This window comes from Phocoena phocoena, chromosome 19 (assembly GCF_963924675.1).
Source record: "Phocoena phocoena chromosome 19, mPhoPho1.1, whole genome shotgun sequence".
Classification (NCBI taxonomy): domain Eukaryota; kingdom Metazoa; phylum Chordata; class Mammalia; order Artiodactyla; family Phocoenidae; genus Phocoena; species Phocoena phocoena.
The window spans coordinates 11,209,750-11,230,831 of NC_089237.1; the positions used below are offsets into that span (position 1 = coordinate 11,209,750).

General features: G+C 46.7%; 1 protein-coding gene across 2 annotated transcripts in view; it reads left to right on the plus strand.

Moving 5' to 3' along the window:
- The window catches only part of RPTOR (regulatory associated protein of MTOR complex 1), a 343,232-nt gene that overhangs the window by 208,041 nt on the left and 114,109 nt on the right, over positions 1–21,082 (plus strand). For both annotated transcript variants that reach the window (XM_065898159.1, XM_065898160.1), the window contains exon 7: positions 5,624–5,683. In XM_065898159.1, the coding sequence (XP_065754231.1) occupies positions 5,624–5,683 (60 nt within the window). The remainder of the gene's footprint in view (positions 1–5,623; positions 5,684–21,082) is intronic.

Below are 21,082 nucleotides of genomic sequence, written 5' to 3' on the forward strand. Positions count from 1 at the left end.
AGCAGACATTTGAGGCCATGGAACAGAGTAGAGCGTTCCAGAAACAGAATCTGCTGTATAAGAATTTATCATTTGGAAAAAGAATGAATTACTCAATACTGTATGGGGCACATGGCTAACCATTTGAATTTTTTAAATCCTTACCTCTTACCTGAAAAAATAAACTCCAAATATACTGAGGATTTAAATGTAAAAAGGAAAACTTACAAAAGTACTGGAAAAATTGTCAGGAGACTTAAAGAGCTATAAAGGAAGTGATAGATTTTATTAAACACCAATTTTAAGTTTTGTATGGCAAAGAAAACAAAAAACAAAACTTAAAATAATACATTGAGAAAAATTGTGTAATATATAACAAAACCACTGTTGGTTCCGTTAATGTATAAAGCACTTTTAAACTCAATAAGACAAGAAGGGCATAAACAGGAAACAAGCAAAAGAAAAATACAAAGAACTGGAAAAATTATTAGCTGGCATTTAACCTCAATAATAATCAAAGAAATTCCAATGATGTGTCATTTCTCACCTATCAGTAGAACAGAGGGTTTGTTTTTCTTTTATTTTGATAAACCCAGTATTTTCCAGAAGTTAAAAAGTGGGTATATTCAGCCTTGATGAGACAGTAAATGGCACTTGCCTCTGGAGAGCCATCAGGTGACTGGTCATTCAATATGTGTACCCATTCTTCAGGCAGTTCCATTGCTACGAATGCATCCTGAGGACAGCACACTTATGTTCATGAAAAAGGTAATGTTCTATGCATCAGCTTTTATATTGTCCATGATACACAAGGGCAAGTTACAGAACAGCATGTATAAACTACAGTCTTTTCATATAATGGAATACCAGTCAGCAAGAAAACAGAATAAATTCATGATACAAACAAAAACATGGATAAACATCCAAAACATTATGCTGACTGGAAGAGGACTTATACAAAAGTACATACTTGATGAGTCCATGTATGTGAAACTCTAGAACAGAGGAATGAAAATAAGTAGAAAAATCAGAGCAGTGTTTTTGCCTCTGGGCGCAATGGGAGGAAGTAGGAATTGGCAGAGAAAGGGTGAGAGAAAACTCCCTGGGATGTTGGTAGTGGTCCCTGTAGGAGCTTGGGTACACGGACATGTGCATTTGTCAGAACCCGGTGAACGAACAATTAAGATGTGTGTACTTCATTGTATGTAATCTTACATCAAAAGATAAAAACAATAAACATACTGAGATCTCAGTATGTGTGCTGAAGAATTTAAAGGCAAGTGTACCATATCCTCTGTCGCACCAAAAATGAGATGGATTAATGGACGGAGAGGCAGAGATGTGATAAAGCAAATGCAATCAAATGCTGATGGTGGAACCTGGGTGGTGGGATGCAGGAACTTACTCTAAAATTCTTTCAACTTTGTTGAATGTTGGAAAATGCTGGAAAACAAATGTTTAAAAAAAAAACAAACCGCAGCTGTGGTGTGTATGGCAAATTCTCTTGTGGTAAGAAAAAAACTGAACAAAACCCAAGGGTAGATATTAGTTGTGCACGTGTGCTGGGCACATTCTGGATGCAGAGGAGCAGTCAGCAGTGGTCAGCAGTGGAATGGGGCGGCAGGACAGACTCTTAATTTTCTATTACACACATCTGTATTGTTTGGGATGTTCCAGTGACTGTGACTCCTAGAACAAAATAAATCAGCATGATTCAATTTTCTCTAAGAGGTAAATGTGAAAATGTTAATGGTTATCTTAGGTTTGGGGGTAATTTTTACTTGTAATTTTCTGTACTTTTAATTTTTTATGGTAAATATGTGGGGAGTTTTCTAATTAGAAAAAAAATTAATGTATTTCCATTCTCAGAAACAATAGCATCCAACAGTTATATGATAGTGTACAAGGTTACACAGTTGAGTTTTTTTAACGTTAATTAATTTGTTCTGCATAAAAATCTTGAAGCCACTCACTTTCAAGAGCAACAGGAAAAAAAAGATATATGTGAAATATTAGAAATTAATCTTATACCGTATTCACTTGACACATTTATGGATTATCAAAACTATATATTAAGGCACCCTTCTAAGTACTGGGGGCACACTGATGAACAAAATAAGAGAAGTCCTTGTACTCATTGAGCTTATCTTCTATGATAAAGACAAGCAATAACAAATATATAATAAGGTAGCAAGAAATGTTATTTTTAAAAAGCAGGGTATGCAGGTAGAGAATGAAGGTGCTGTTTTCCTTAGGCTGGTCAGGGAAGGTAGAAGTCCAAATAAAACAAAGGAGTAAACCTTCCAGTTATCTGGGGCAAGAGTGTTGCAGGCTGAGGGAACAGCAAGCGCAAAGGCCCTGAGGTGGGGCTGTACCTGGCGTGTTGAAGGAGCAGGAAGTGTGTCAGGGTGAATGGAGCTGGGTAAGCAGAGTGAGAGTGAGGAAGTGAAGTTAGAGCAGTGACTGGAAGCCCAGGGCAGGGCCTTGGGAGGCTAGGCAAGCACCCTGCATTTCATCCTTCATGGCAGGAAGCCTCTGGAGGGTCAAGATGAGATGACTTATCACAGCATTTCCTCTTAAAAGGGTTGCTTTGCCTGCTGGGTAGAGAATTCCTGGGAGAGGAATAGGAAGCACAGGCAAGAGTGGAAGCAGAGACTGTTCTGGAAAATGTGAGAGACACTGGGGCCTGGCCTAGGGCTGTGGCCTCAATGGAGTGACTCTGCCACATTAGGCAGTGTCAGGAGACATGTTTGGTTGTCACAACTGGGGTGTGGTGCTGCTGGCATCCTGTGGGTCGAGGCTAGGGTGCTGCCCTTACAGCAAAGAATGATCTGGTCCTAAGAGTCCTTAGTGCACAGCTGAGAAACCCTGGCCTGAAGGGTCAGCAGGCAGGCAGTAAGCAGTGGTCTGGTGCTGTGTAACTGTTCACTTGAAGTTCGGAAAGGGCAAGTTGGACAAAGAAGATTCAGAAGTGGCCAGAGCCTGTTGATGAGAGCTCTAGCACCAAGAGTAAGCACTAACCGACTGCCAGCTGTTGTGTTTATTGTCATAATTACTAATATCCAATTTTGTGGGATTGTCAAGCCATTTTTATTGCCTGTGATTTTGCCTGGTGCGAAGGAATAAATATTGGCTGATGTACAATTTGTGGATTGTCAGTCACTGGTTTATCCATGCTGCTCTTAATGCATATAACCATATCATAGATATTTTAAAGTTGCATCATGGCCCTATTTTTAATTTCCTTCTTAATGGAACTTTATATTTTCAGCAGATTTATCATAATACTTAGTTCCCAGTTAATAATTATTTTTATAATTTTAAAGTCTAATTCCAAAATGTGGCCAGCAATGAATCTGGTTTTATTAACAATTTTTCTCTTGATTTTAGGTAGAATACTCTCTATTGTGGATGAGACACTGAGAAAGTCTGGATTCTGTTATCTTCCTCTGAGGAGTATTTAGCTCTGTTCTTGTAGATGGTTTCATTGATTGAGGTCTCTTAGCTGTAGGACTGGTCTCCTTTGATTTTGCTCCTAGTTCTGGGGTGAGGCTCTGAATCCTGGACCATGGTTGTAACTGAGGCACCACCCCACAGGGTGTCAGTGGAAAGCCCCAGGTGTTGATAGCCCCCTAACGTGGCACTGGCTGTCCCCATCTGCATGCATGTCTGCTAGTGAGCAACTGTGGAAACCTCTGCCCATTGTGTTCAGCACTTCAGCTCTGGTGTCCCCGGGGCTCCTCGGGGTCTGGGCCCATGCCTGTGCAGTGCCGGGCTCAGCCCAGGGTCCTAGGAAAGCTTGCTCACAGAGTTTGACTCCTCCTTTCTAAGACTGCCCCTGAAGCTCCTGGCAGCCTGGGGTTCTGATCTCCTTTCCGTTGAGCAGTGTCCCCGGCGCTGTGTGAGTTGGGGAGCACGCCTGGGAAAAGCTGGTTAAGACAGACCTTGTTATTCTTCTTTTAAGGGTCATGGCTTCCCTTTCTGCCTGTATTTGTTTGCTCTTTGGTGCTTTCAAGTGGTTGTTTTTTATATTTTGTCCAGAGCTTATTGTTGTTATTGACAAAAGGATTAGTCTGGCACAGACTATCGTTATGGGAAGGCAGAGGTCCAATCAGTAAGTGCGTTACAGAGAGAAAGATGACAGAGCAGCCCTGTTTGCATAGGCCTCAGAATTGGACTGGAAAATGTGTTTCTTATAGACCATTTCTATCCACGGAGAGATCCTGATTCACATGGAGCCACTGTCAGAGCTGCATGTGGGCTGGTTCGGCAGTTGCGGTGATGCGCGGGAGCGGACGGGCCGAGTTCTCCGCCAGAGGAGTAAACAGAAGGATTTGTCTGGAGGAACTGACTGGCCCGGTGGAACAGCTGGTCAGCCCAGCCGTCTGTGCCGGTGGGAGAGGGCCTCTGTCTGTGTAGGGCAAACACAGCCCTCATTTATGTTTCTTCTGCTCCGTGAATAGAGAGCACCAGCCCCCGCAGCCACAGCCAGGAAGATAACTTCCTCTGCTGGCTGAGCGAGGCGTTGCTCCCCGAGGCCATGAGCCTGGCGGGGCAGGGTGCACAGAGTCCCCTCTTCCCCTCCCCCCACCCTCCCCCCGCTGGAGGGCTGCGTGTTGGGAGCCAGTGGCCCACCAGACGCCGTCTTCACGGCCTTGTCTGTCGTCTTCCAGCCTCTGGGTCTCTCTCTGTCTCCTTGTCTTTCTCCCCCACCTCCACCCACCCCACTGTACACGTCTCACTCCGTGTGTCCTGAATGTGGCCGGTTCCTTGTACTCGTCCCCTCCCTTGAGCCCACTGGTATTCTCCGACCTTCCTCCACTTCTCACATCCACTAGTGATACAAAAATGCATTTTGTGGGTGTATTTGCTGTGTGCCTGATGCTGTTTTTATGGAGGGCGTCATTTGTTCTTAATTTTTAAAGCCGATGAATTAAATGTTTTACATTTCTCCTGCGACTGATACTAAGTTGCCTCTTCACTCCATGCTACCATTGATTCTGTCCTGCTGAGTGGCAGTAGCCCTGACAGGAAGAAAGAGATGGTCCAAGACTTCTTGTTGGTGTGTACAAATTAGGTGAAGCCTGGACAGTCCCACCCTAGCTCTCCAGGATGGCTCTGCAGTGAAGATTAAGTCTCATAGCTCTGACTCCTATGATTTTATGATAATTAAAATGATATAATTGAATTCACTTTTGTCTTCTCTCACGAATTTCTTTTGTGTGCCTGGGGGTGGTTCGCTGATTCTTCCATCACTCTCCCCAGCTTACTTGCTTAAAGGAAAAATAGAAAAGTGGAGCCTGTTCATCACCTGGGTGGAACCTTCCTGTCCTGTGGAATCTTGTGCGCACATGCCCCCAGCCCCTGCCACAGTGGGGGCCCTGCCCCGCCATCCCGCAGACTTGTTTCTCTCCTTCCACTGGAGACCTGCGGTTGCAGCTCGGTGTTCCTGCCCCTTTGAGAGGCTGCAGGGAGATTTTCTTCATAAACCTAAAAGCTGACAGAATTAAGAAAAACAGGGTTTACTTTTTCACCGTGGCAATCCCCATCCTCACCTTCCTCTCTTTGCTTTTTCTGTGGGACTGTTGCACTCTCTTGTTAAATATCCTGTTGCTGTGATTCACTTTCTTTTCTTTCTTTGCAGGTTTTGCATGCAGAAATGCGTTAGTCTGGTGCCTGGAGTCACACTGGATTTGATAGAAAAGTAAGTCAGATTTTTAAACTATTGTGGCTTCTGGTGTGAGGGGAGTCTCCTTTTTTCACTCTTGGTTCTCAGAAGTACTTCCTGTCCGCACAGGTTGTTTCCCTTTCATGTGGGTTTGTTCTTTTGTTCTCTGATTAAGGCCATGTTTGTGATTGTTACATAGAACACAGCTAAATTTGGGGCCATATTAAAATGAAAAGAATAAAAGTTGAATCCTTTTGAACATTTAAAAATACTTCCAACACTGAGCCAAAGTAAAAACATATTGTTACACATACAGACCCATCACTTCACATACAGGTCACTGCCATACAGATCCATCACTCTGCACATAGAGATCATCACTCTGCTCCCCAGCTGCAAACGTCAGATCACAGCTTAGCATCTTCCCGATGTTCTTCAATGTTCCCTTTCACGTTCTGCAACCTTCCATCCCCCCACCCCCAATTTTACATTCTATCTCAGGGCAGATGCAGTGGTCCCTGCAGGAGGGGTCCTTCATGATGTGCTGCGGTTGCTCGGCCTCTCCTTGTCCTCCCAGGTCACAGGGCTGGCTTGTCTGCTCCTGTCGTGAGCCTCTTTGTGTCAGTACACCATCTCACAGCTCTAAACTTGACCTGCATTTTTTATTTGTTTGCGTGTTCATTTCATTCATCCTGATTCACCTAGGTAGTTCCTAACGCTTCTGTTCCGAACCCCGTTTCTTCTAGAATTAACATGCAAATTGTTTCCAAAGTCTTGATATACAAAATCTTGTGCTAAAACAGCTAAAGCCTGATTTTAATTACATTAGGTAGGAAAAGCAAATCTAGTTTTCTCTCCTGGAAAACAACTTGCCTGTGTGTCAGGGGAAATACACAAAAATATTATGCCTGAACACCCACTGTAAGGGCACAGTGGACTCAGTCACGTGCATTCTCACGGGCAAATACAGAGAATGTGGTGGCTACCCTTGAACTGACAGGGAGTGGCCTGTTGGACATGTTGTTAAAGACCAACACCCATGGTGGGCTGCCGAGTACATGTTTGAAACCGTGCATAACTGTGTGTGTGTGTGTGTGTGTGTGTGTGTGTGTGTGTGTGTGTGTGTATACATATCAACAAGGCATGAAATGAAATAGTTACACTTCACTCTGGGTAGGAAAGTGGAATTTGGAGCAAGAAGCAGGGAGGAGCAGTGTTAGGGACTGATTTTTTTCCATCTTGTTTAATTTTTTTTATAAGAATATAGACATGGAAAACATAGATACAAATAAATTTAAAAGAAAGAATCAACAAAATACAATTAGGATACCTGCAAATGGTTCATCGAGTATAATTTCTTCCATTAAATTTTGGATAAATATTTAAGGAAATCATGTGACTGGTCACTGCATCTGTTTGCTTCAAGATGCTTTTGTCTGCAAGCAAAATGGGATATTGTGACAAGAAAGAATTAGTGTAACATTGATCAGTGCCAGCAGGACAAATGGGAAGACCTGGTGGTCCCCTCTGCTCAGAGTGGGTCTTGGTTACCACTGCCCAGCCCACAGCTGATTCTTGGTTACCATTGACCAGCCCACATCTGGGTCTTGGTTACCACTGACCCACAGTTGAGGAGACTTTGAAGCCATTGCTGGAAAGGCAGTGCTGGCTGAGGCAGGGCCGGAGGATGCGCTAATAGATTGGCACTGCAGGCTGGGTGGGAAGCAGCGGGAACTTGAGGTCGGGATTGGGACCAGCAGCAGAGCTGTGTTCGGGGAGCTGGTTGTGCTAGCTCGGTCAGAGCAGGGACCGTAGACTTCAGTGTGTCACATTCGCAAGGGTCAGGGAGGGCAGAGGTCTGGCTCTCCGTGTGCCCCCACCCAACCCCCATATGTAGTGTTAGGCACACCGGTGACTCTTGTTCCTATTCGAAACTGTGCTGCTCTGGGCATGTGCAGCTGCTGGTTTTCTCCAAATCGGAGTGCTGGTGCAATCTGGTGTCAGGTGGTAGGGAGAACGTGTTGCAGCCTCGTGTCCCCAGTCCTTTCTGTGCTGGGCAGCCCGGTGCACCAGGGGTCACTGCAGTCGGGAAGCAGAGGGCCAGGTGGCCAGGCGCTGAGTGCTTTTTTAACTGGGCTCCACGATTGCCTTGTCCTGGTCACGCTCGCACAGCTGTCTTCTAGAGACAGCTCAACGCCCTGCCGCTCAGGGGAGCTGCTCCTCCCCGTTCTAAGCCAGCTTCACCTCCAAGGTGGGCTGAAACCAAGAAAACCATTTACAAGTGCTGGACAAACAAGGCAACCATCGAGAGACATCACACGGAGAGAAGTTAGAAAATAAGAAAATGCTAGATCTGCCTGGTTATCCGGACTGTTTGGTTCGATTCCCTGATGAGATTTCAGAGTTTGGAAGCCATCCCGTCAGAGTTCGTTCACCAGCACTGCTGTGCTGTGTCTGTGGGTCTTTACTTCTCTCCATTTCTGAGTGACAGAGCCTCTGTTACCTGTACCACAGATCTCCATAGACATGTAATTCTCAAATAAACCGTTATCCATTAAAACTTCGATAAAGTTACATTCTTTCCTAGCGAGGTGACGTCTGGTGACCAGTTCACACGGTTCTTGTTCTGTGTAAATATTTTGTGAGCAGGGCTGGGTTGTCTCCTTCTCCCACTGGGTGGGGCGGCTTGAAGCATGAACGCAGCCTAGACCCTGTCTCACATGCTGGGTGGTGTACCCGCCGGGTCACTTAGCATGGTTGTGACCGTCCCTGACTGTGCTGTGCTTGTATGGTGCAGGTGGGCCCAGACAAACAGTGTCACATGTTCCGAGTTCTCCAGACTAAAAAGAGCTGTTAAAAATCACATAACTTAAAAATATTTTTTTTTAGGTTATTTAGTTAAACCCCCTGATATTACTGAAGAGGAACCTGGCTTTGGTTTGGTTCAGCTTCCTCAGTGACATTTCCCGCCTGGCGGTGTCAGGCCCGCCTGGCGGCCAGGTCTCTGGACGTCTCTCCGTGGTCTTTCCCATACACAGGCCCTCCCTTTTCCAGACTTTGGTGTCTAGACAGCCAGCTCCTATCCAGTCACTTTCTCAGACTTACAGTGTGCACAGCAACTTGACACCCTAAGCCTGATCCACAAAAGAAAAGAATTGGCAAATTGGACTTCACCACAATTTAAACTGTTTACTCTGTCAGACACTGCTAAGAGAGAGAAAAGATAAGCTACAAACTTGGGGGAAATATTTGCAAATCACATAGCTGACAAAGGACTTGTATCCAGAATATATGAAGATATCTCAAAACTCAAAAATAAGGAAAAAAAACAACAACAAAAAAAAACAAATTTTAAAATGGACAAGAGACACTTTACCAAAGAGGATTTAAGGTTGGCCAATGAGCACATGAGAAGATGTTCAAAATCATTAACTGTTAGGGAAATGTAAATTAAAACCACAGCAAGACACCATCGCACACCTATTAGAATGACTGAAACAAAAAAAGGCTGGCGGTACCGAGTGCGGTGAGAACTGGGATGGCAGGACTCCCACACGTTGCTGTGCAAAAGCAGAGCGGTGCAGCCACCCTGGAGAAGTGCGTGGCTTCTTGTCACTTTAAACATACCTTACCGGGCTTCACGGGTGACGCAGTGGTTGACAGTCCGCCTGCCAATGCAGGGGACGCGGGTTCATGCCCCGGTCCGGGAAGATCCCACATGCCGCGGAGCGGCTGGGCCCGTGAGCCATGGCCGCTGAGCCTGCGCGTCCAGAGCCTGTGCTCCGCAACGGGAGAAGCCACAGCAGTGAGAGGCCCGCGTACCGCAAAAACAAAACAAAACAAAACAAAAAACATACCTTACCATATGTCCCCGCAGTCCCAGTCCCGGGGGTTTACCCTAGAGGAATGAAGACTTAGATTCATACAAAGTCCTGTACAAGCATGTTTATAGTAGCTTTGTTCATCACCATCCAAACCTAGGAACAACCAGAATGTCCTGGGGGTGAATGGATAAACAGGCTGTGTTGCATCCATACAGAGGAGCACCACCGCCAGGGGGAAGGGAGGCCCTTGGGTCCACAGCCACGAAGGGTCCCAGAGGTCCTTCATGGAGTGAAAGGTGACACAGATCTGGTTCTATTCATGTGGCATTCAGGAAGAGACAGAACTGCAGGGTCAGAGAACAGGACTATAGAGAGAGGCTATGAAGGTGATGGAATGTTCACTATCCTGAGTGTGGTGCTGGTTCCACAAACCTACACATGCTAAAATCATAGCGCCGCATACCGCAAACCAATGTACTATACGACAACTTCAGAAATAGGATTAATATAGAATGTGGGGGAAATAAGATACCCTGTAAGAGATACAGGTCAGAATGACTAAAGGAAGTCATAGCAGAAACACCTGAACTGGGGAAGCGGGGACCAGAGGAAATGGAGAACAGAATTTGAGAGGGGAGTGGTCTTTCTACCATGAAATGTGCTCCATTGTTTCTTGGGGAGAAACCTTTATTCTTACTACTTAAACTGGCTAATGAGGATTGAAATATAGAAGCAAACACCCTTATATAATAAGATTTTAGTATTTTTCATCAAGCACAATTTTCCTAAATCAGGACTTCAGAGTTTGCAGCCACCAGTGTTCCTGGAAACACCCAGTGTTGACCCCTCCCCTTCCCCAGGGCTAAGTGACTTTCTCAGCTGGTGAGTCTACACTTTGGCCTATGAAGGTTGTTTCACAGGGTCCTCTTTTCTCCATCTCCCCATCTCCTGTGCCAGGTGATACTACAACACTGGCGAAATGCTAAAAGACTGGGAGTCTGTGTGTTTTAATTTAAAAAGAAAAACTTCATGAATAGCATCCTGAGTGGGAATGGAGGCGAGGAAGGGGATGTGGTAGGAAGACTGCAGATGGACAGATGTGGCTGGGGTCCTGGCCTCACCCTCAGGAGTCACACTCGCTGGGCACACCCCTGTCACCCCCACATCTGTCCCTGTCATACAGGTCGGACTGAGGAGCATGTGGTACTGTCGGCTCTGTGGGCGTCAACCCACAAATACTTCTGTTGTTTTACCACTTTCCGCCGAGCTGCAGTGGGGATAATGGTTAACACTACTTTGCATTTCTGAAGCCATTTGGATTTCTGATAAAGACTGAAGGGGGAAAGTGTCTTTCATACACCCTCCCTGTCCACCATCAGGTGAATGCTGCCACACAACTTTTGGAAGATTGTGTACCCAAAGTCCAGCTAGCTGTGCAGTTTAAAAAGGGATCATTCCCATTCCAGAGGGGTTTGCGTTTTAGAAAAGCGCGTTGTCCAGATTAGTTGGGACAGGCTACAAGCATCCAGAATGAACCACACTTTTCCCCCCAGATGGAGCTTCATTTGGGTGGGTTTGTGATGGTGGTGACAAAAAGAGAGTAAGAAGAAGACATTTTAGAAACCTCGAGTTTTTATTGTGAATAAAATACCTTTTCAAGGTACATTGATTTGGGTCTGAGTCATCGTTCTCTGAATACAACTTAGCAAAAGCATAGTTCAGCTGAGATGCACGCACATCATCATTTTCAGTTGGAGGTGCCAGGTGGCTTGCTCCCCTCGCAGCCTGGCCAAGGTTAGAGTGAATGTGTGGGCTTGAATTATGTTTATGTTTTATGCCAGGACAAACTCCAAACTTTAGTTATATGGCGCTAGTAGAAATCCAGATGTGCAGCTCCTTAAGATACCCAGCCACTAGAACCGTGAGATCTATTTCTGAGTAGATACAAGTTCTTAATTTCTGTAGCTTACTTGAGAGATTTTTCCATTTAAAATGCTATTCTGTTTTTTTAATTTTTAGATTTTTTTCCCCAACTGTGCTTACAGTCTGTAAGAAGAAAAAATTTCAAGAAGCAGATGTGATTTTGCAGTTACAAGGCTAGAGAGAAATGCAGCACGTCTGTGTTCAATAGAGTCTTCCAGGCTGCTGAGGTTTCTGTATTCAGAGAACATTCCTGGGGACAGTGTCTCATTATTTTTCACCTATTTTATCATCATTTTCTGGAGATTTCTGGTCAACATATGCAGCTCTTGGATGTAGCAAGCTCTTGGCATCCGCCTCTCTGGGGCTGTGTTTGGTCTCCACTTGCTGCGCTGGGGCTGCTTGGGGTTCCGTCAGGGTCATAACTCATCGTGATGTTTACCTGCACGTTGGTGAAGCAGGTCCACTCGGGAACTGTCGTGTGAGGTGATTCCTTACTTGTGAATCCTTGCCATGCTGAGTGCCTGAACTGCTGCTCTGGGCCAGGCGGTCCAGGCTGATTTACCCTTTTCCTCCATCTTGTCGGCAGTCCTCTCCTTGGATGGCCATTCTCACCATATCAAGTACCCTTTGTCCACTGGATGTCCCTCCTCTGCACAAGCCCGCCCGCCTTTGGGACGTGGCTGTGACTCACCAGAAGAGGTGCAGGGAGTGTTCAGCGGAGCGTCGTGGATGCTTCTCCCCGGGAGGTTCACCCCCCCCTCTTGGTGGCGTGACTGAGCAAGCTGAGCCTTTAGGGGGAAAAGTGAGATCCTCACATGGGCTTCCAGTGCAGTTCATTCGTGGGTCCAGGTTAATTGGCAGGATAACTTGTGCTTACTTACAATTATAGGACCAAACAGAAATTGGCTTTTTTGCTCAATCCCTTGGTCCCGTTTCATTTTTTCTTTAGCAGTTCTTTATTCCTAACAAAATCCTAAGCACTGTCGATTGGTGGGGGAGAGGAAGAAACTCTATCAGCAAGGAAGCACCTAAGAAAGTATTCCTGCATGGAAAGTATCCGTGTGTGGATGGCGTGGGCTGTGTGGATGGTATGGATAAACCCATGTCAGGAAGCTCCTGGAGACATATCAACAGCGATGATGGGGCTGCCACTGACATGTTGCTGGTTTCACGAGCATTTTGTTTTTTTCGGTACACGGGCCTCTCACTGCTGTGGCCTCTCCCGTTGTGGAGCACAGGCTCCGGATGCGCAGGCTCAGCGGCCATGGCTCACGGGCCTAGCCGCTCCGCGGCATGTGGGATCTTCCCGGACTGGGGCACGAACCCGTGTCCCCTGCATCGGCAGGCGGACTCTCAACCACTGCGCCACCAGGGAAGCCCTCACGAGCGTTTTAAGGCATTTTGCATCCAGTATGACTCTGGTTTCAGCTCACCACACGGAAAATCTTAAACTTGAGAACCCCTCCGTCACCCCTAAGTGTGAAGGTGTCCCTGATCACCCTACCACCTGACTGGGGTGACAAGTCACAATACAGAGATGAAACAAAACAGGAGGGGCACTGGCCTGTGTTGTTGGGTTTTGTTTCCTTCAAGTTTAATGACCTGCAGAAAATAAGAATAATGTCCATCCGGTCCTCTGCCCACCCCTTCCCTTCCCGGGCGCCTGCTCTGCATGTGTGAAGGATGGTCCTGGCACAGCCTGGCGAGTGGCCATGCTGAGGCCTGGCGTGTGTGGACCGGGATGGCAGGCACGTGGCCCGAGCTGCCACTTCTTCCCCTGCGTGTGGCTCTGTGCACACCCAGGTTTCCAGGGCCACAGCTTGTTAGGACCGGCGCCGGCTCTTAATGTCAGCGTGAGCTGGTGAGGGAAACTGCCCTGCACGCTGCATGGCAGGCGACCCCATCCAAGGAGCCCCCGAGAGCCTCGGGGTCGGGAGCGTCAGGCATGGGGACTTGAGGGTGGCACCAGGCTTCTCCTGCGTGACCTGCCTTTCCAGCCATCTTCCAGCACCTTCCCTTACTGCCAGTAGGCAGTCAGAAATGCAGCCCGATCCTGTCATCGCCCTCCTCTTTGCCATCACTGGAGAAATTGATTGAAAAGTTACACACTTCAGAATCGCTGCATGGTAATTCTTCGATAAATGTGGTTTGTTTCAAACAGCTGCCTCTGTGCAGCAGCTCAGCATCAGGTTCCGCAGGATATCAAGGATTAACCCCTGCCCAGTCTCGGCCACCTTTGCCAGATGTGCAGAATGTGTTGTTTAGAGTCTCAGCACAAGATCAAAGAGACTACGTGGGCAGTGTGTGTGTTGTAATTATTTAGCAATCTTTAAAGCTAGGCAAGGAATTTGTTTTCTAATTAAGCTGCTGTGTCTAGAAGTAAATTATAGTGAACCTTCTCTGAGAAGTCTCCTGATTTCTAATTATCTAAGCGAACCCAGCAGCCTGATAAATAGGCATGTTGCCACTGTGGTACATATTTATATTCTGACAATATTCTGAATCCTTTGAGAGACTGGCAGTAAGATCCATGCTTGGAAATTAAGGGACATTTTTCAGCCCTGAAACAAAGTAATGAAACGCTTAAACCGTGCTAGAAATATTAGGGTACTCAGAAAGCTCCCGGGAATCAGAAAGCCGTGGAAGCTATTCCATGAGGCTGTTACTTGGTATTCTGATCACTGGAGGCGCAGAGCACACCAAAAAATTATTCATAATTAACATCTATTGTGTAAACAGCATATTTTAAATAACTGACAATCCACTGTCTTGAATAAAGTGAATTGCTGTGTCCTGCTTCCTCAGAACGTTGAATAGCAGTTTAGCCCCTGTTTAGTCCAGGAGCAGTGGCTGAAGCTGAGCCTGGATTTGGAGCTTGATTTTCGGTTGAAACCTTGAACGTTTTAACTTAGCTGCAGTCTCCATCTTAAGAATCCTGGTCTTGGGCTTCCCTGATTGCGCAGTGGTTAAGAATCCGCCTGCCAATGCAGGGGACACAGGTTCAAGCCCTGGTCCAGGAAGATCCCACGTGCCACGGAGCAACTAAGCCCATGCGCCACAGCTACTGAGCCTGCACTCTGGAGCCCGCGAGCCACAACCACTGAGCCCACGTGCCATAACTACTGAAGCCCGCGCGCCTAGAGCCCATGCTCCACAACAAGAGAAGCCACCGCAATGAGAAGCCCGCGCACCACAACGAAGAGTAGCCCCCACTCGCTGCAACTAGAAAAAGCCTATGCGCAGCAACAAAGACCCAACACAGCCAAAAATAAAAATAAATAAAGTAAATTAATTTAAAAAAAAAAAGAATCCTGGTCTCATCTGAGTCCTGTGGATACAGTGAGGAAGAGGTAAAAATATACATGAATTGTGGCTTGAGAATACAGGGTAACCCATGATTCTTTAGTTGAGAATTAGGAAGGATAATAGGTGACGTTCATTGGGCACCTGCTATGTGCCAGGTACTGTGTTAAGTGCATTACATATATTAACTCTCTAGTCCTCCCTAGAGCCTTTCGAAGGGAGGTGCTATTATTGTCCACATTCCAAAGATGGGGAAACCGAGGCGCCAGCAGGCAAGTAGCCAGCCCAGTGTCTGACTGCCCGGGCCTTGCCGAGTGGCCTGTTCCAGCATCGTGGCAGGAGGGGAAGCGGCGTCCCATGGGGCTGGCATGGGCAGAGAGGTCCAGGGCTGGTGGCTGCTGCTCGGGAGCTGTGATTAGAACTTACTCTGCTGTCAAGCTGTAATTGTACACATGTATTATGTTTCAAAGGGAAACTGTCAAAAGATACCAGTCTTGATTCAAAAAGTACCTTTCTTTCCAACATAAATATATTGTATTGGCTGGTTGAAGGTGAAAATCAGTAATTCATTAACGCCTGCCAGTCGCTGAGAAGAAGAGTAATGATTCACTGGAAGCTAATTTGGAAATGAGTGGGGAAAACAAAACCCCAAGAGATGGTGCAGTGGAGAGAATGTGAGTAATTGGCAGAAATGTGGGAACACTGAGGTGGAACAGAGTCACAGATCCTCCCCAGCCCCACAAGCAGGCATCAATCAGCCTGGTCTTGGAGTGCCACCACCAGAGAGAGTGACTGGGCGGGACCGGGCTTTTCTGCGCTCTGATCCTGCTCAGGTCGGAAGGGGAAGGAGGGTGGGTCCCCACACCCCTTACGGTCTCTCTGGCCTCTGCTGATCAGCCAGCGTGAAGGAGGCTTGTCTGGGAGGAAGCCATGGATGAGCTGCCCGGGGAGCATGAGAGGTTCCCGAGGCCTCCGTGGGGCACCTGCTGACAGTGCAGAGAGAGTCCGTTTCCTCCTCAGTGAGACCAAATCCTGGCCTTTTGTCATCCAAGCAAAGGCTGCACAGGGCCGCTCAAGGCGTTTAAACATCTGCAGCACTCATTTCATCTCCTGGCGCCTGATGCCCTCAGCGCCCCCCTGGTGTCCTGAAGAAAATGTGTCTATGGGTCTCTAATGGACGCTGAATCCGTGAGATCTGGGGGTGCAGATGGCAGTGCAGGCGGCTTTTCTTAATCGAAGGCAGGCGTCAGGCGGTGAGAGGGGAAGGCTACTGGGGGCTCAGCGCGTGCCTACCAGTTACTCTCAGATTGGCCTTCCTTGTGGTGACATTGTCTCCTGAGTCTTGCTGGTGCCTCCGGGGACGCTTATTGCAGCAGGCCTGTGACGGAGAAGATAAGGCTGAGTCAGTGCCTCATCCCATTTCTGTCCCTATTGAAGCTGGCACTGCTTCCCTCCTTTCTTAGTCTACTTCTTGTTAACCTGTCTCTGAGAGCTTGTTCAAGTCCAGCTCTGCAACACGATCCTCTCCCTTATAGCCCAGCAGTGGGCGCTGCTTCATTATGTTGGGGTGGGGGGCAGTTACACTAAGCTGTGGTCCCTAGACCTGTCCCTCAATACAGGACTCAGAGCCCCATTGATCACCCGTGTTGGCACAGGCCTTGGTGCGCCCAAGCTGTCAGAGGTGCATTGGCTCTTTGGTCCACACACCAGTCCAGGGAGTGTCTATTGGCACCATCTCCATCTCAGACCCTGGAAACCAAGACAAGAGGAGGTTGAGTGTCTTGCTCAGTCACTTGTAAGTGGCAAAGCCAGCTTCCTGCCTGCTCCACCCGCCAAACCGCCTGGTCATTGTGCCGGGTTTTCTTTCCAGAGACAGCACTCGCCCACGCTGATCTGAGCATGTCTTCTGAACTAGAAGCCAATGAGTCACACGTGAGATGCCTACTTTTGAGAGGGGCATCTGAGATTCTAAGCTTAGATGCGCCTAGGAACCAGGCATCTCTTTCTTGGACTGTTCATTCATTCATTCAGCAAAGAGTTGGTGTGTGCCCTTGCATTCTTATCAGGAGAAGGAAACATGAAAACATAAATTTAAAAATATGAAATTACAAAGTGTGCTAGATGGAGCCATAACATAGTTACTGGTGCTTCTCTGATTGAGCAGCCAGGAAGGCCTGTCTCCTGGAGGGTGATCCACCTGGCCAGAAGGAGCCAGCCACACGAGGTGGGGGACAGCATCCCAACCGGGAGCCTCACAGACTGAGTTGGGCACAAGTTTGGTGTGCTCCAAGTGCCGCCCTGGAAGGGCATTCGTAGGTCTGGTATTTAGAATTAATGCACTTAGAGGGTTCACAGTGGCCTCTCAAGTCTGACTCAAATCACTACATCACACAGTAAAGCTGAGCACTTAGTAGCTTGGTTAGTACCTAAATAGGGGATGGAGCCAGATTGTTTCCAGCTATAGTTGCTGGGTTGCTGTACAGGTATGCGGTGACGTTTACACTTCCATGCCAGCCACCAGCAAGTGTTGGAGTGCTGGTGGTGTGTACCACACCAGTTGCTAGGGGGTGGTGATGGGAGAAGACTAACTGTACGAGATGGTGTGTCCTCAAGACACACTGATCAGGGTGTCTTGATCAGTAAAAACTGATCAGGGGGCTCAGGTTCATATCTGTAGAACCATTAACAAGGAAGGCCTGAGCTCACTAGGCTGCAAGCCTCTTGGAGCTGAGATTGGAGTGGACGCTCAGTAAGAGGTTGGTAAGAGGTTGATTGGCCTCCTCTCCTGTGTGGACAGCGTGTAGTGGGCAGTCAGTGAATGCCTGTGAGTGGATAGTGGTCTAGAGAGGAGAGAGCCCGCGGCAAGCTGGAGATTCTGGGGCCAACTCCATGGAGGAGGACCCACGGGCTGGGCTTCACAGAGGAGGCAGTATTTGGATCAGTGGCAAGGAACACCAGCCATGCTTTGCTCTGTAAGTCTGTTAGCTGCAGCTTTCCACCAAAGGGAGTGGTAGTACAAAGCCTGATGGATGTGCTGTGTTTGCAAGATGGAGAATGGGTACAACTGGAAAGCCACAGGAAGGGTTGTCCCTCATCTTACCTGAAGAAGGTCGTCAGCTGGTCCTTTTGCGAGATCTGTAAGATTACTTCCATTAATGATGGCCCAGGTCAATTTGGTGTGCCATGTAGCATGTCTTAGAGCTGTAAAGCTTTGCTTTTTACCACTGGGATCGCAGCCAGAATGCTCCTCCTTCTATTCCAGGTATAGCAGGAGTCAGTTTAGATGTGACAGCACCAACAACTCGCCTCACCATTGCATGATCTTTATGATGGCACCATTCTTCCGCTACAACAAGGATGCGTTTAATAATTAACCATAGAAAGTAGAGCAAAATGATGCAGAAAGTTTTCAGAAATTCAGATCAACAGTAACGATACTGTTATTAGAAGTAATGAGAGCTAAACTAAGAATTTGCTCATATTGAGAAAACTTTGAGGTGAACCCAATACTAGAATATATAAAGGTCTTGACAGGCTGAGTAGCTAAATGCAGATGATCAGAATTATGTATATAGATCTCACAGTGGTCCCCAGAAATCACATGTGTAAGTATGGGATTTGGAAAATTTGATAGGAACACTAGCCCCTGTGGAAAAAGTCAGTATTTTAGTAAACTGAATTTAATTTGGGTCAACTTTTCGAAATGACTGCTCCAAAAATAGACAAATCTAGAGAAGGGAGGTGATAGACCCTGAGGGGATGAGGTGGGACATGGAGTGGGCGGCCATGTGAGAAGCACTTTAAGGAACTGGGATGTTTAGCCTGGAGCAGAGAAGGCTCTGGAATGACAGGTAACTGTTTTAGATAATGGAAAACTCATGAGATTCAGGTGAATTACATGTATCTGTCTGGTACCAAGAAGTGCTAGCGTCAGAGCTGCTGGGCGGGAGCTTCAGAGAAAGCGGTCTTGGTATCCCGAAGAACCGCCCGGTGGTCAGAACCCGAGACGAACTGGGTAGCAGGGAGCGCACACCAGGCAGAGTGAGGGCTGTGAGGGGCGAGGTGAGCCAGGAGGGTGGCTGCACTGGAGACGATGTGTAAGGCCCCTCCGACCCAGGCAGCATGAGTTTTGGGGATGCCAGGAAAACCAAGAAATAGATTACTTCCAAGTGGAAAAAAACGACTGGTTTATTAAGGGAAAGAAAGGAAAAATGGGAAGATAGAAAATTTTACATCTACTAAAAAGTAGAATTTGGGGAAATCCCAGGAACTAATATCCCACAAGCTGTATGGCATAGCCAGAAAAAAAAAAAAAAAAAAAGTAGAATTTTAGTGTAGCAAAATTAAGTAGCCCAACAACAAACAGTTCTCTCCCGCCTGCCTCATTGTTGGGTCAATGCAGAAAACATGACATTTTGAAAATAAAGTGGGTTTTGTACTATCACTTATATATCCAATTAGGGCATTTGAGGGGTTTGTCTTTTTTTTTTTTTTTTTGCGGTACGCGGACCTCTCACTGTTGTGGCCTCTCCCGTTGCAGAGCACAGGCTCTGGACGCGCAGGCTCAGCGGCCATGGCTTACGGGCCCAGCCGCTCCGCGGCACGTGGGATCCTCCCGGACCGGAGCACGAACCAGTGTCCCCTGCATCAGCAGGCGGACTCTCAACCACTGCGCCACCAGGAAAGCCCTGTTGTACTTTTTCCAACAGCTTTATTGGAGTGTAATTTACACACCACTTTAAGTGTACAACTCATTGTTTTTTAGTAAATCCCCTGATTTATGCAACTATCACCATAATCCAGTTTTAACACATTCCCATCACTCTAATAGGATCCCTTGTGCCCATTTATAGTTAATCCCATTGCTACCCCAGCTCCAGATAACCACTAATCTACTTTCTTTTCTGTATATTTGTCTTTTCTGGACATTTCATGTAAGTGGAATCAAACAATGGGGTCTTTTTTATCTGGCTTTTTTTTTTTTTTTTACTTAGCATAATGTTTTCAGGGTTTATTGATATTATAGCATGTACCAGTATTTTATTCCTTTTTATTGTTGAATGGTATTCCATTTCTTTCTTTATCCATATCATTGATCATCAGTCATTGGCTCTTAGGAGGAATGTTGCTATGAATACTCATGTACAAGCCTTTAGGTGGACATTTATTTTCATTTCTCCAGGGTGAATTCCTAGGAGTGGAATTGCTGGGTCATATGGTCAAATTTATGTTTAACTTCTAAGAAATTGCCAAATTATTTTCCCAAGTGGCTGTAGCATTTCACATTCCCATCAGCAGTGCCTGAGAGGTGGGTTTTTCCATATTCTCTCCACGTTTGTCATTGCCTGCTTCTTTGATTATAGCCATTCTTGTGAGTGTGGGGTTTTAACTTGAACTCACTAAGGCACGCCATGTGGAGCACCTTTCCTGTGCTCATTTGCTGTCTATCTATCTCTTATGGCAAAGTGCCCATTAACATCTTTACCCACACTTTCTCTGGGTTGTCTTCTGATTTTTTTTTTTTTTTTTTTTTTTCGGTACACGGACCTCTCACTGTTGTGGCCTCTCCCGTTGCGGAGCACAGGCTCCGGATGCACAGGCTCAGCAGCCATGGCTCACAGGCCCAGCCGCTCTGTGGCATGTGGGATCTTCCCACACCGGGGCACGAACCCATGTCCCCTGCATCGGCAGGTGGACTCTCAACCACCGCGCCACCAGGGAAGCCCTGTCTTCTGATTATTGAATTGTAAGAGGTCTTTATATAGCTTGGATGTGAGTTCTTCTCAGATATATAATTTGGGATTATTTTCCCAAAGGCTATACTTTACAAGTTACAAAAGTGAAAATGTGCTACATGTAACTTAGGTTGCTCATAAAATTATCATGTTTGTTATATTAAACTTAGGGGTTGAGTTTATTCGGGCACTTCCAAAATTTCTGATTTAATTTGTTTTAGAACTTGTGGGGGTTTCGTAGCAAATAAATAGAAGCAGCTATAAATTCTGAGCCCTTACGATGTACCAGGTTTTGTGCGAACTTGTTAGGTGTTAACTTATTCCACTTTTCTAGTTCCTGTGGGGCTGGGTGGTACAGATGATGTGACTGAGTCGCAGAGAGGTTAGGTAACGTGCCCAGAGTCACACAGTGAGAAGTGGCAGAGCCTGGAGGGTTCACACGCAGGCCTCTCTGATTCCACCCCCTTATCTCCGTGCTGCGAGTAAACTGAAGGATCCCTTAACATCCTGTAAGTTCGTGTGTGGATGTTGAGAGGGAGGAAGGGTTCATTTTGGTTGGGGACATATCAGGAAAGGTCTTACAAGGGAGGTGGCATGAGTTTCATGAGTCTAGGTGTCTGGTCTCCGGGGCACCAGGTACCTGGGAGGAA